The sequence below is a fragment of the Dromaius novaehollandiae genome, chromosome Z (genome assembly GCF_036370855.1).
Source record: "Dromaius novaehollandiae isolate bDroNov1 chromosome Z, bDroNov1.hap1, whole genome shotgun sequence".
Lineage (NCBI taxonomy): Eukaryota > Metazoa > Chordata > Aves > Casuariiformes > Dromaiidae > Dromaius > Dromaius novaehollandiae.
Window position 1 is genome coordinate 83,619,686 of NC_088132.1, and position 15,998 is coordinate 83,635,683.

Below are 15,998 nucleotides of genomic sequence, written 5' to 3' on the forward strand. Positions count from 1 at the left end.
CACAGGTTGTTGGTTTGAATTATTTTGTTTCTGACCTGGCTGAAGAGATTCATGCTGTGAAGCAAATCATATAGATGCAGGCTTTATTGGCAGTCTGGTCTGGTTCTTATCTTAAAATCACCAATGGACTTCTGACAAAAGAACTGCAGTAAGGGTGAAGGCTGTGTCTCGTTGGGCAACGGATGTGTCTTTCCTCAGAGTGAAAACTTAGGTGATGGAATGGTCTCCTGTAAACCTCCAGTGGAGCAAAGTCATATTTCTTCAGTTAGTTAAAACTTGGCTGAACAAAGCACAATAAAGTCTGTTGTGCAGAGCAACCTGGTACTGACCTAGGTGGCTCGGTATATATTTTCTGTCTTTGCCATCTAGGAAAGAATGAAATATCAGCCATACAAACTGTGTGACAATTTTGACGTCAGTAAAGAATAGAGGAGAAAAAAAGAGATTGAAATTTCAGGCTTAATAACTTACTTGGTTGTGCATACGGGAGAACGTATGACTCCTGTAGCCACCGAAATTCAATCCCTCACAGTAATTGCACCTTCTGCTGTGCCGGGGGCTCGCGGTCCTGCACAGGGGACGCGTCCGCTGGGCGCAGGGCCTGGGGTGAGGGCTGGGGGCCGTGCTTCAGCTCAGAGCTGAAAATTAGACAAAACAAATGCCAGTCTAATCATAAAGGACTGTATCACTTTGTGCAGCACACACCTGAACTATGGGACCTGCTTCCTGCAGGAATTTTTTAAGGCTTCGTGGTAAGCGATATCATATAATAGCACACATATATTGTATAGGAAGAAGTGGTTCATGGCATTTGCAGCATGCCAGAACAATTATCCTATGGACTAAGAGCATGAGGTATGGCTACTGTAAGAGGAGAGATGGGGGTGGACATCTAGTCTGATCCTGGTAAGTAGATAGTGGATATTTAAGCCATTAAATACATGCTGCAGTCCTGAGCAAGTGCTGCCTTCTGGAGGACTTCCCCCCAAAATTGGTCTGAACCGGACACTGAAGGCTGTTCTCCTGCAGGGACCCAAGCAGCCCCTCCAAAGGTCTGCTGCTGGTGCGGTGTCAGCCACGGTTTCGCGTATCGCTCGCCTCGCACGTGCCACCTGGATGGCCACCAGCGTCCCGCGGGGCCGGGCTGAGCACCGCCGGCACCGCATGGCTGCCCGTGCCTTGCACAAGCGAGAGCCTCTTCTGCAGATCTTCCCGGCGAACAGTTTATTTCTGGGATCTTCAGATAGGGAGATCTTAAACTGTTGTTTAAAAACATAAACCCGGCAGAGCTGTTACAACTCTACCTGTTTCCCCTGGGGAGCTGTAACTATAAAGTGCAGGCAATGAAGAATAATGTCACCCCAGCTGATTTTAGCATTGTATCCCGTATAGCGTGCGTGTTGTTGCTATTCTCAGCTATATCGGTGTGCTGCCTAATAGATCTGGCCAGGGACCAGGCCCTCTTCTGCTCATAGCTATAGAAATAGACAATGAAAGGAGTTTCCTCTGCAAAGAGTTTATTTATTTACAAGGTATAATATACAGCTTCAGTTCTGCTATCATTATATGAGATTGCGAGACCATAATATATATTTAAAGGATAGAGCCAAACTCTATTTTTACATGTATGCTGAGGAAAAAAAAAAATACATCATTCTGGTATGCAAGCTTGATGCATTTCATGTTGTAAAATAATTGAACAGCAACAGAAACACTGCCATCTGGGATCAATTTTTCAATTATAAGCTCCTCATCTTCCCACTCCCTCTTCTGGTGGTAAACCGGGTATTGGGCTGACTTTGAAACCCAGTTTAACTCCCGAGTCACTACAGGAACTTCCGAAGCATCCGTTCCCACTGCTGGAACTGATGTTTGGATCAGACCACTGATGCTTTTATGACTGTCATCTATATATCTTTTGTGCTCATCCAGTGTAGCAGCGTTACTGCCTCTCACTGAAACTGGGGTAGAGGCAAGTTCAGAAGCAGAACTTCAGGTTCTGCATTGCGCAAACGAAACATGCTATGGGATGATTTATTTTCGTTTGTTATTGATGACCTTTTCGGATGCACTCCTGGCTCTGATTCAATTTGCTACTCATGGGCTGTGAGAACATCAATAATTTGTGAGAAAAAACAATGTAAACCAGGCTAGATCATTGCATATATTTTTAAATGATAGCATTGCTGTAGCAATTTTGTAGTTATGGTTGGAATGACACATTCATTACAACCCCCTATTTACAGTTGTGTATAAAATTACTTTGGGGCTGAAATTCCCTTTGCCTAGCTCAAGCCTGGAGAAATGAATTATTTTCAATTGAACCTGACAAAAAAGCTGTTGTATCCCAAAGTGAAGAAAGTAATTCCTTGTTTAGAACAAAAATTGTGGGGGTTTTTTTGGATGAGATAGAAAAAAGCAACTTTACTTTTAAACTTCAAGCAGGACATATATTAAGGTTTTTGCTTATTGTTATTCTCCTAATTGTTATCCAGGAGACTGTGCTAGGGTCTAGTACGAGAAGGTATTAAAGAACCGTCCCTGTGCCATATGGGTAAAGTGCAATGTCTTTGCCTTGTTCTTAGAAATACCATCATTTTAAACAATCACGTTTTGGCAATCAGGAAATAACAAACTAAACATAAGAAGTAATTATGACCAGAGGTGAACAGTGTTATTTCTTGGGAGCTGAGTAAGGATGGGCTGACGGAAGTCTTACCTTCCCTGCTAACTTTCTAAATCCCATTTTAAAATAAAACTTTGAACCTTGAAGAGCATTCAGGATCTTGAACCAGTCAAAGGAAATAAAACAATTTCTACTTTTAAGGCCAGCTGCTTGAGGACTGGGGTATTTCTGCTGATGACAGAAGATGTGTTTGCTTGACTTCTGGGTATGGGACAGGACTGTGCCCTGAGCGTCTTTGAAATCATGCGATGTGTTTGTTCCTTGTCTTGCGTGCAAAATGTTTGGTGAAGCACACAGTCATTCTGCATATCATTTGATTTCTAGATCAGGCTGAGAAAATTTAGCAAAGAGCAGAAATAGTTTCAAACTCTTGGACTTTCTTAAAGTCTAAAACTTTCTCAAAGTCCTTTCCAGTAGAATAACCTCCTTTCACAGTACTGCCTGTACGGCATGTTTTGGACAAGGGGGTTACCAACGTGTACGTACCCGAATGGTACAAATGTGATGCAAAGCCTGTGGAAGTCAATGAGAGATTTTTGCATTGATTTCAGTGGGTACAGGGAAAAAGCCTTCACTTCAGGGGGTGCACAACTGCATTTTGAGATGTACAAGGGATGGGAGTGAGGAGCAGTTGTGAGCACCTGCTGCTCTTGGCAATCAGGGCTTTTTTTTTTTTCCTAATTGGGCACATGAATTCGAAAATAGTGGCCTGCAGGTTTTTGTATCTCAGATTTTTCTACTTTTACATGCAGGAGAGTAATACGTCTTTGCTTTCACAAAGTACTTTGAGCTGCACAAAGGAAAAGCACTATGTAAGAGTTTGTTCTCATTATTGAGCAAAAACCTTAATAATAAGCCAGAGAAGCTGTTCTTGAGGAGTTAATTAAACTGATAGACTTCCAGTAAGATTTTAGATAGCTTTTAGATAAGATTCCAGGTATTCCGTAGGTAGGGACAAAGCTCCAACATGGTCATCCATCATGCTGACCGTCTCTCAGGACCTGGGGGGCCTGGGCACTGCCTTTTCGTCTGGTCATTTCTCTTGGACGTGTCCATCCTGAGCGGTCCTGCGAGACGCCGATGCTCGTGCAGGCGTGGCCTTCGGAGGGCAGCGGCTGTTGGCTGTGACGGGGTGTGCTCCCCGGAGAAGGTGGCCTGCTGAGAGCAGGGCATATTGCAATGCATATGCATGAGGAGAACAAAGTTAATGTTGCTCTGGGATATGCCGCTGTGGATTTGTTAGCTTTTCTGCAGTAAAAATCATGTTTTAATGTATATTTAAAGAAATATAACATATGCTTCGCTCATTTGTGGAAAGCATAAGATGTGCATAACTTGGCAGAAATGGGCTCAGCAGTTTGCAATTGCTGTTTCTCAATGCAGATACTTCACAAATTACATTCTTCCCGAGAGGAAACTCCTCACTTCCCTTCTGTTTCAGGAAGAATGTTTTGCTCCAATTTGTACATCAGCTGGTGCAAAAATGACGTACCCTGCAGAGCCCTGGGCCCGTCCCCTGGAGCAAATACCAGTTTTTCCTCTCCCTCACCCTCTTTCATTCGTCTGCTGAACATATGCTGTCGGGGAGGCACCTTATGCCTGACTGCAGGGACTTGGCAAGTGGCTTCATCTGGAGCAAGCACCAGAGCCACTCCATGGTTCACCGAGCAGCTGCTGCTGGAGCTGCGAGACACCTGGCAGCCGCCTCGCGCGGGGGATTTACGTGGCCCCTACACAATACGTTGTTCTACAGGCCCTTAAGAGCATCAGGTCACGGTGAAGATAACTGGTGCCATCCTCTGAGGGATGCAATCAAAGGGATTCTCTACAGAGACACCAAGGAGTGGACATCACTCAATGTCTACTCTTCTGGTTTCACCAAGGGGGGAAATACTCTGACGTGTCTTGATTTTTATCTGCTGCAGGAAACGTGCCACCCACAGCGCTGGTAAAAGGAAGGGCAGCCAGAAGGACCTGAGGCCTCCAGATCTTTGGATCCACCACGAAGAGATGGAGATGAAGAACATCGAAAAGCCAGCGGGCTCCGACCCCGCGGGAAGAGAGTCCCCCATGCAGGGCTGCCAGGACATCGCGCCCGTCACTCACAGCCAGTCCGAGGCGCAGCTGGGCAGCAAGAGCACCCCGCAGCCGGGTAATGCCCCGCGCACTGCGGGATTCGGGGTGGAATTGCCAGAATTGACGCCGGGAGCGATGGTCCCTCTCCAGCCCTCCTGAGCAGAAACTGTGCCCGCTCTGCACGGACACCTTCCAGGATGACCCAAGCAGAGCACTCCATAGAATGAAAACCCATTAATGCAAGGAAAAACATCACCAGATCCATAAGATTTTAAACGATACCTGAAGTTTTTAACTTAGCATTGTTAAATATTCACTCTTGCTTTAGTAGCTAGGAATGCTTGTATAACAAAATCAAATATTAAGAAACCTGATAGACATTGTGGAAAAAAAATCACTACATAATGTTTGCATCAGTTTCTGGCTAGGGGAAAACCCCTCATTTTTTATTTCCACACTGCTCTAACTTTGTAAGTTCAGAAATCCCACTAAAAGTCAAATGTTACTGAGCTTGCATCCCATGTTAGGAAAAACATAGAGGCAAGAGGGGGCAGGGAGAAGAAAGTAGGGAAAAAAAGAAATGGAAAATGGAGCAGAGGAAGAACATGAATTTCAGCGACATAACTGAGATCAGAATTTGGTCCAGGAAGACCATGAAAAGTTACAGATACGAGAACAGTAATTCTGTAACAAAAAAGTAATGTCAGTGAAGTGGTGGTAGGCTGTATAGATCTTTTTCTTCTTCTTTTTTTTTAACCTTAATGCACACAGCACATCACCGGTTTCACTTGAGCTAAAGATATTTTTCCCACCACAATAACAGAGCGTCTTGGCAGAGGCAGGTGGTGCGTTCAGACAGGGACAGAGGGCAAGGAACACAGTACACAGGTAGAAAATATAAACGTATTTGTCCTGAGTTCAGCCCAATGGCTCAGGTGGTTATATCTCTTTTCCATAGCTCCCATCATTGCAAGGAAAGAAAGGTTATAAAAAGAGCCGCTTTCATATTTCTGAATGGATCTGATTTTGTTTTTCTGACAATATATTTGGGGCTGATGACTTGCTATTTATGAAGACGACTGTGCCAATGATTTGTATTGTTTTTAGTGTAAAGGTTCTCATTGTAGCAGACACTGAAAACATAAACAAAAGATTCCCGCTGCTGAAACAGATACTTCTGATGGTCAGGAGACCTGATCCAGGACCCAGCAGGATTGATGGCAGAGCTCCATTGATTTCAATGGGCTTTCAATCGAGTGCATGGTAGGAAGTCATCACAATATAGGAGCAACTTAATGGCAGAGGCTGGGCTAGAGAGTTTATGTGTAAACACTTTGGACTATAAACAGATGCTTTTATATTGCTTGCCATTGAGTAATACTGTCCTTGGCTTTTTAGTAGCAATTAGACTTTAGAGTGGCCATTGATAGAAGACTTGGTATTTCAGTCCTGAAATTCAGAGCAGCATAATTTGAAGAAAAATAATCTTTCTATGCACATTTTTTAAGGAATATGTGGTTGCTGGGGAGCATCAGAGATGAATAGACTGAGTGAATATTGAGTTTATAGCATGACAGTAATGAACTGATTTCATCAATGGTTCATTAAAATAGCAAACGTAACATTAATGTAATGTTTGTGCGAGACAAGGTATGAAGCAAGAAATACAGCTTCTATTTCATTGCAGATTACTGCCCTGAACATCCAGTTCCAAGCAAATTTGCTTTCTGACAAATACCTTCTCTAGAGTCTTTGGATCCCTCAAATATCCTATGTTAATGTGGCTAAATTAGAGCATCCATATTTCAATACCTAAATGGATTTGTCTAATTCACAGAGCTGCTGAGCCCATTTTGGATGGGATTGGACACAGGCATAGCTGCCTGTGTTGAGACCGCAGCAGTAGGCGATGCAGCTCAGCTCTCTAATCTGGGTACACATGCTAGATGTGAGCCAGGCCCAAACTGAGGCGAGATCCAGGCGCATCTTGAACATGCCACGGTTGCTGTGGTAGGAAAACCAAGATGCCCAGGCTGGAAGAGCTGCTGTGCGCTCCGAGAAGGTCTGTGGCCCGGGCAGTCAGGACATTGGGACTTCATGGCATGCCACAGGGCAAGTCCGTTTCACAGTTCCCACATACCAATTCTCAGCCGCCATAATTTGCAGGTACTGAAATTTATGCACCCTACTTTGCCATTTATGGTCTTGATACTTGGACTTTAGAATACATCTTTAACAAGGAGGTTACAAGAAAGATGAGTCATTTTTACAAATTGAATGGGTTGTTTGGGGTTATTTTAGGCACAAAGGAAAATTAAATCATGAAAAAGAAGAAATTTGTATCTTAATTCTCTTACAGAAAAAATGAGAACAATCACTTTATGTGGAAAAGGCAGCCAAAATAGTGTGTGCAGCTCTTTGTAGGTGATGATGTTTAACGATCAGTTTAAATAATGAAAGTCTAAAAAAACATCCATTGATCTTACTGCTAGTTATAAGGTGAGAGAGACATTCATATATAGCATTTTCAAGTAAGCTGTTATGTTTTTTTTCCTAGGTCCTGAGACAGAAGATGTTGGAAGTAGCATGTCCACGTTGGAGCGCTCACTTGCTGCCCGCAGGGCCACCCGTGCCAAGCTCATGATTCCCATGGATTCGCAGCCAAACAACCCTCGTGAGTACCAAGACTGTCTCTTGGACCACTTCCACACTCTGCAGGCAGTGGCTCAGCCACCTGAGGGTTTCCTGCTGCCTTACAAATATGATCTAGTAATGCCTCCCAGAGTTAAACAGCATTAGCCAAGTTTTCTTCTTCTTCAGAAAAAAAATGGTATGGAAGCTTTCCAAGGCTTCACAGTAAATCAGTGGAAGAACTGTGGAGAGAATTCAGAAATAATGCTTTTACTAGATTCAACACAGGCCAAGTGTAGGAGTGAAGAGTTATGTATTTGCCAGGTAGATGGTGATGGATAAATCTCTCTATTTCCCCACTATAAAACTATAAAATCTAGCATAATAGTTCAAGCCATCAGAGCAGAATGTTTTGGGATACAGATATAAAGTGTGATATTACTATTTTCAGTATTTATAATCAACTGGACATTATTGTGAATAACTTCTCCAGTTTCTGCTATATGTTCTTTTGTGCATAATAGTTGGCTTGCCACTGTATACTTCTTTATAAAGAGCTGCTCTCCTTATAAAGCCAAGTAAATGAAGAGAAAAAGATATTTTCAATGGTGTTAACTATTAGCCACCACGAAGTGTTTATCGCTGAATGAATTTCATAGGTGAAGTCAACCTTGTGCAAAGCAACAAGGTACATGAGAAGGACAGGAAGGCTGGAGAGCATTCATAGGGTCTCCCAGCCTGACAAACTTTGTAAAATTTATAAAGTGACTTTGTTCTGCATCTGCACAAAGAAAAGCAATGAGTGGGAGCCCCGAGGCACTGAAGTGTGGGTTAGGCACTGTTCACATTCCTGGTGCGGAGTGATGCTAAGGAGGGACATGAATGTCCTCCTTTTTGTCTTCACTTTTTCTCTGAGCAGCCCTGCGATCAAGCTGTTGGCACTTCTCATGTCAGTTGTTTCTCAGCTGCTGGCAGGAAGTTCTGCCTTTGACCTCAGAAAATACATGCAATTAAAAGTGTTTAGGAGTTGGCACATCTAGGTAAATAGTTTGAGTTAGGAAAACAAGAACATTTTTTCACAGAAATCCATTTCCTTGCAAAATTTCTCTCTAGCTCTGATGGTTATATTTAAGTGCCTATTTGTGGGTTTATGGAAGGGCACAGCACAAATGATATATTATAAAAAAATACATGGAATTGAATGAAGGAGAGGAGGAGGAATAATCTACCATGCTTTTATTCACTAAATTACTGAGTAGGAACTAGTAACTGTTCCTTTAATCTGTGTTCATTATGGGTGCAGTTTGGGTCATGCTGCTAACTCCTAAGTAACTAGCCCTTATGAGGGTAAATGACAGGACTCCGGGGAGAGGTTAACTTCTGATTCTTCAAGCCAGTATTGCCTCATTTCAGCTGCTGTCCACTTTCTGGGCTGGGAGAAAGGCTGCTGGGCTGGGGGAGGAAAGCTGTTTGTCATACCAGGCGTTCCCGAGGAAATACTCCCGTCTTGTAACCACACTAATCTCACAATTAGGCAATCTGCCCTTTTCGAATGGGATTCCTCCTGATTTGGCGTGGTCTCAAGGAGGGCAGCAGTCCAAGAAAATGGATACACTTGGAGTGTTATAAGCAAAATCAGATCCAAATTAATTGTAATTACAGTGGTTCAATAGCACAGTTAGTTACGTGAAAGTCAGGTCAGCGTTGTTCTACATCATACAGATAAAAGTACTCCTAAAGATTTCTAGGTTTTTCAGTCAAATGATGCTTCTTGAGGAGTGGTGTCCTCTTTTCTATTTATTTCTGTTTTCTACAGTATAAATCTCATCTCTAGAGATACAATATTATGATTGTTTGGAAATAATTAAACTCGGATTTATAAAAGTCTTAGTTGTACATTTCAGGCTGAATTATGCTTAAAATGTTTCTTTCCCCAGAAAATAAAATCGAGGCTTTGTCATGTTATATGCTTTAATTAATCTCTCTCAGTTTGCCGAATACTGAAAGAAATTGTCAGCAACAAGCTATTAAATAGCTTGAAGAAGCACCATCATAATTCTGAAGTAAAAAACACATGGTTTTAAATGTTCAATACGAAATCTAGAAGTTTGTGAACATCTCAGTAATCACTATTTGCATTCTTTGAGGAAGAAAATATATCCCGTAGTGGGACTTTGCTTAGTAAAGTGGAAGGAGCATAAAACAGGCTTTAGTGATATTTTCGATGCTTCCAATTCCACTGAAAGACAAGCATGATTGTAATTTTGGAGTCTACTTCAAATTCTGCCACTAAGCCTGATGAAGACAATTAAAGGACATTTCAAAGGAACTTGAGACAGCTTCAAGACTGCAGAATCAATGCCTTTCTCTCCTGCCCCGGGAGAATGCGAGGAAGGGAGCCCACGCAAGGATGAAACTGTAAAATAGCTGGGGAATCTTTTAATTTCATAGCCAACGTAGAGGTCAAGTCTCATGGTCATGTCATGCTGCAGCAAGCAGGGGAGGAGGTACCAAGGCTGCTGGATGGACAGGAGAAGACCTCAAGGTTGAGGAATGCCTTAGGCTTCTCACCAACACCGGTCCTTTCCTCCCATGCTGTTTAATGAAGCCCTGCCCAACACTGCGTCGTTTAGAGGGTCACCTGCCTTCTCTGGCATTTTAAAATGAAGACGTATATCTCTAATCCCAAATCCATGTTTGCGCAGAGGCTGGCTAAAAAGGGGTGACACCAAATGAATGATAAATTATGGGACAAGCAAATAACGGGAAATGGAAAAATCCATTTTCAGTGTTGTTGGTGGAATGTGGGATACTACAACTTCCTCAGCCACAGCAGGGCATGTCCTTTGGAATATTTTGATTCAGTCAAAACTTCGTAATAAACTAGTTAATGAGAAAAGTACTTGAGAAAGTCTTTACAGGGTATCACATTCAGACATTTTACCTATAATTTTCCTGTTTTTCCACTGGTAATGAGAGAGAGAGAGAGAGTTCTACGTTTCTGGAAGCTTTTTTCTGTTTCCCCCTCCCTCAAATTGCAGAAAATCACAATTCTTTTTTTAGGATAAGTATAATCATGTTGACTCCATTGCTTTGGCAGCCTCTGGGGTGCTTGAATACAATTTAAAATTTTCTACCTTGTCATTTCTGTAAGCTGTTCTTGGGTGCTGCATTTTTAGAGGATGTAGTACATTTTAGATGTAGAACAGTGTTTAGGGAGCTTCATGATTTGGTCAGGGAATTTCTGGTTTTAGTGTCTTAGTATATCAATAGTAAGTATAAATTCAATTGCTGACAGACTATGACAGAACAGATTTGCTGTCAGATTTGCTCAGAATTGCAAAGATTTATTGAAAATGTTTCATGTTAACTTTTCCCCAGCTTCTCTGCAATAGACTACTGCAGTGAATAATAATCCTGACTTATTTTAAAAAAGAAAGTGCTAGGTGTCTATACCGTAAAAAGAAATGAAGGAATGGACTTCAAAAAACAAGCTCTTTAAGAGGATTCAATAAAGAATGATATTTTTTACTCTAGTAATAATGTTATAAATATTGTCAATAAAAATATATTACACAGTCAAAACGAAATGTCTGAATAAGAAGAATTCTCTTCTGAGGACGTGTGAGTTGAACCGAGACAGCTTCTAAGTTCAAATCACTTTGGTTATCATTTCTTGGTGAGGTTTGTACATATTGCACTTGTCCATTACATCTGGAAATACAACATTGTCTCCCTGAGAGCCATGTTCCTAAAAAACCCTCATAAAGCCTTGGCACCACGATAGCTTCTTGAGTGACCTTGGGCAGATTGCCCGGTTTGCCACTCTGTGTAATGGATGTAGTAGGAGCTAGAAGTAATTGTAATGACTATCTTAAAGTTTACAGCATTGTTTGTAATTCATGTGTGAAAGGTGCTATATAAGCCATGAAAGGTGCTATATAAGCCAAAACTTATCATCAATGAGCCAAAAAAAATCTCTTCGTATTGTTTATCTAGGCAAAACTTTACTGAGAGTTTTTCCTAAAAGCTACACAGAAATTCATGGTTGGTATAGTACTGTTATCATCAGTTCTTCATGCCTTGACTACTGAAAATAAAAGAGAATTCACAGGAAAGCCTGAATTTGGCAAGCTCTGATCCTGGTTTCCAAATTAAAGAGTTTCGTTTTAATTCAAGTCAACTTTGAAGTTGAAATCAACTTCAGACTTGCAGCTGTCGGTTTGCTGGCGTAGCTCATTCCTGTTCCTTGCAGGCCTGGGTGGGCATCCGGAGTGGAGAGTGATGCCCAGCCAGTCTCAGCGGATGCCTAAGCGTAGGGGTCTTGTGCCACTGGAGATACCTGAGGGCATCAGTGACATTTGTGTGAGGCTGACAGGCAGGACAGAAGAGTCAAAAGAGCCCCATGCTCTTCCAGAGCAGCAGCTGAAGGCTGCAGGGTGTCCTAAGGCGTCTGAAATGGCACCAAAGGCCTGGGCTTAGGCAACCGAATCAAGCCCTTAAATTCTTGCCTAATAACCCCCCAAAATATGGCTGCCTAACTTGAATGTAAGCAAAGAAGCTATTTAATTTTACAGGTAATTATATTTGCACCTGCAGTTGTCCTGTGTATATGTTAAGATGCCCATTTCTCTGTATAGAGGTGGTTTCTGTGGACTTGGGTAGAGTGAGCAGAGAAATATATTTTACACTGAGTATATGGATACTTGTTTTGGAAACATAGCTATTTCTGGTTCACTATTGACACTATCAGCACTTTTTACAATTTTCCAAAGGCACACATTTAATCTTTTCTCTCCTTCTTCTCTTTCAGCTGTGGTCAGTGCCATTCCAGTGCCAACACTAGAAAGTGCCCAGTACCCCGGGATCCTGCCATCTCCCACCTGCGGATACCCACATCCTCAGTTCACCCTTCGGCCTGTGCCATTCCCAACGCTCTCTGTCGACAGGACCTTTGGAGCGGGAAGAAGTCAGTACAGCGCTTTTCTTTTGGTGTTCTTTTTGTTATGAAAATGCTTGGACATAGGGGAACCTGGTGGGTGCTATCCAGCTTGCTTTCTTCTGTCGTCAGGATGTGTAAGTGGTTGGTTGGGTAACAGCAACTGAGCACAGGCTGCCTCTTCTCCAGTGGTGGCTCCAGTAGCAGCTGCCAATATATACTGAACAGCAGCTTGTCTTAAAAGTTAAGTTACTGCTTGCTGTGTAATTCCCAAGCAGTTTGAAAGAGGAACGTAGGAAGGACCCCATGGTTGAGGGGGCTGGTGCCTCCCAATGGCAGGCCACCTACACCTCAGAAGCATCCACAGCAGGTTGGTAGCACATAACCAAGGTTCACTGAGACCAGGAAGAGTCTGACTGAAGTAGTCAAGCCAACCTGTGTAATATATTCCCCCCTGCTATAACCCCAATCTGTGCATGTCACTCAGGTAAGGAGAGCCTGTGCCCTTGGGAGTGCTTCTTCCTCTTCCCATTCCCCCTCCTCCTCACAGCTGAGCACGTCCTAGAACCGGCATCTAATACTGATCTAATTTGATCCTTTCTTTTCTGCAGGTCTTTGAGTCATTTCACTGTACTTTAATTTCCTTTTAATTTATTCCTTAATTTCCTTAATTTATTTCCTTATTCCTTTATTTATCCACAAAGATATTCCCAGAAAAACAGAGACTCCAAGAGCTCTTCTTCTTCCCAGTGCAGAACCTAGTGTCATCACTCATTAGAAGCATCCATGACAGCACTTAAAACACCTTTCCACACAGTGTCTTTCCAGGCTTAGATGCCCTCACTACTAGAAATATTTTCCTAATATTTAACTTGTTAAAATGTAATTCGGTTGTTCCTTGTTTTGATTATAGTGGGCGTGGAACATTTTATTTTCTTCTTTCTTGCAGCTACTTTTTGTACATTTGAATATTGTTATCTTGTCTCACATCAGTTCTCTCTTCTCTAGAGTGAGTTCTATATTCCTATTTGCTCCTGTGCAATAATAGATTGGCTCCTGTACAATAATAGATTTGGGTTTTGTGCGTTCCCATATCTGTTCTTCAGCTTGCTGTGATCCAGGAAAATGGTATGCACGCAGCACAAGTTCCCCAGCCTCACCTTCATAAGTTACTTCTAAGCATCTTCTGCACCGACAGCCATCTGTTCTTTGTTCCAGCCTAATGAGTGTGCTCTGGCATATTAATTATAGTTGGAGGGCTCATATTTTCTTATAATTCTCCCTCAACTCTACTGCATATCAAGTCTGAATTATTGACAGATTAATGCCAATCTGTTACACACATTTTTTCGCATCACAGAGAGTCTGTGCTGCTGGTCCACAGGGAATTAATTTCAAAATGACTGATTTTTCCTCCTATTTGATTGTTGCTTTCAGTCAGTTCAGACAGGTCCTTGGAGGGCCGATGACTGAAACTCTAGCAGAGGGATCGTAGGTAAAAGGAGGGTTCAGGTGTTGTGTTCATCACCCCAGTGTCCTTTTCCCTCGTGATGACTGAGCTCCTTTTACAACTAGATGGCAATTTCCTCTGGAGGGCCGGACTGGCATAATCAGTTTTTGATTTGCTGCTTAAATTAATATCAAATTCACCACAAATGTGATGCACAAAAACAAAGTACATTCAGGTTTTTTGGTTGGCATACACTAGATGTTGAATAAAAAATTCACTACCCTGCGCCTAATCATGGAGATGGGAATGAAATTGAAGACTGAATTGTTTGGTCTTTTTCTGAAACAATTTTGAAAAAAATACTGTAAGTTTGATGCGTATCTAATACACACTTCACCAGTACTCACTGCAGAAGTATAGGTGGTGAAGAGTCTCGCATCTCACAGGGTGACAAAGAGTAAACACACAGTAGCATAGAAATGACCCCTCTTCATTCCTCTGTAGAGTACGGTTCAAAAGGGCCGAATGTACCCCCTCATCCCCCTCTGGCAGAGGATCTTGAGTGATTTGCCTCACCTTGATGTTTATTTGCTCAGCTGTCGTCATCTTGACCTGCTTGTAAAGGGATCTCGGCTTCTTCAGTCTGCAAATCTTCATCTCTCTTCTCTGCCTCTCAGCTTTTACCCCGTCAAGTACCTTCACACGCAGATGGGCTTTTTAGGTAGATTCTTCAGTGTCAGATTTTTCCCCAGAATGGCAGGTATAGCACCTCTTGGTCACTTGGTCGACATCTGAACCTTCTTGTAAGAGAAATTTTCTCAGAAATGGTTTGGTCAAACCGGCCATGCCAGAGCCCTCCCTGGAAGTGAGTGGTGATACTCTGAGATCGTGGCTATTCCTGATGAAAGTTCCGTATAGAAATGTATGTGTTTTCCTAATTCTTCCAAGTGCTGAATGCTTGAGAGTTGAACAGGAGATTATTAATACACAGAAGTTTTCTGGAAGGAGGTTACATACAAAACAGTTCTAATTATTCAGAAGTGCCGATGGACCTTGAATAAGCTCAAGTAGTGAAGGTTTCAGGTAATTTAGGAAGTCTTCATTAAATAATTCAATAGCAGTGGACATAGCCTTGTTTCAGGTAATTTCTGGGTAATCAAGACTGTGTGGTATTTCAAAAATTATCTAACCCCATTACAAGATGAAATGAGAATCTGTTATAATTGTTGCAGTTACCCTCTGGTTTAGGCTATTGATTTCCAAAGCTCCTAGGTCATACTGGATATGCTGTTCACCCCCAAGTAAAATATGCTCCTCCTTCACTATGCCTTCCCTTTTCAATACCACCACAATCAAGATAAGGCGCAAGTGAGTGGAGATAGTGTTTGTTTTCTAGTGACAGTTGACGCTGTCAGAACCAGCCAACAGCTCACTAGCTTCCTATAATGGCAGAACTCATTAGTTGTCAGTCTGCGGAGGGATGAAGGGATATAAAAATACATTTCTAACATGATGCCTAAAGCTTTTCTCAGCGCCGGTGCTGCTGCTGCTTGGTGCCAGCACTGGCAACGTCAGGCTGTCTGAAAGAACGGTCACTGGCAAATGCTTCCTATCAGCTCCCGAGATTAAGAAGCAGCTGCTTCATGTCGAGATCTCCTCCCGGTGTCTCATGGATGACTTCACTGCAGCAGCGAGTGCTGATAGATCAACAAAATGACGCCAACATTTTGAATTCTCTCACACATATCTCCTTTTTGTGGGGGGGTGGGCTGTTTTCTTAGCGTGATCGTGTGGGGTTTCTTAAGAGCAGCTAGCAGTTAAAGAGGCTATAGAGAGGATGCATGAAGCTTTTTTGTATGCACTTTACCCCTCAGTGAAAAATTCACTTGATGCTTGACCAATTGCAACCGTGTCAGAAAAAAACGTACCGTGCAATAATTCCTCTGAGACAGAGTCTACCTGCAGTACTACATGACTGAACACTCGACTGATCAAGATGTAGCAGTCTTTGAATAAATCATACGCAATGCCATTAGGAAGGGTGTTGCTTTGCAGGCTGCCATATAGCCCATGCTTCAACACCTTTTTCTGTGCTGAAAGCTGTTTCTCGTTGACCCCAAAGAGTCAAGTGCTGCAACGTATCTTTAGGCCAAATTTTCTACTGAAGAGGAAAGTAAAGGAAATGAAAAGGAAAGTCAGGCCCTAGCCAGAACCAC

At 42.4% G+C, this 15,998-nt stretch overlaps 1 protein-coding gene across 4 annotated transcripts in view; it reads left to right on the plus strand.

Moving 5' to 3' along the window:
- LOC135324656 (netrin receptor DCC) overlaps positions 1 to 15,998 on the plus strand; it is a 547,074-nt gene that overhangs the window by 504,892 nt on the left and 26,184 nt on the right. For all 4 annotated transcript variants that reach the window (XM_064501341.1, XM_064501342.1, XM_064501343.1 and 1 more), the window contains exons 24-26: positions 4,612 to 4,838; positions 7,320 to 7,436; positions 12,207 to 12,362. In XM_064501341.1, coding sequence (XP_064357411.1) covers positions 4,612 to 4,838; positions 7,320 to 7,436; positions 12,207 to 12,362 — 500 coding nt within the window. The remainder of the gene's footprint in view (positions 1 to 4,611; positions 4,839 to 7,319; positions 7,437 to 12,206; positions 12,363 to 15,998) is intronic.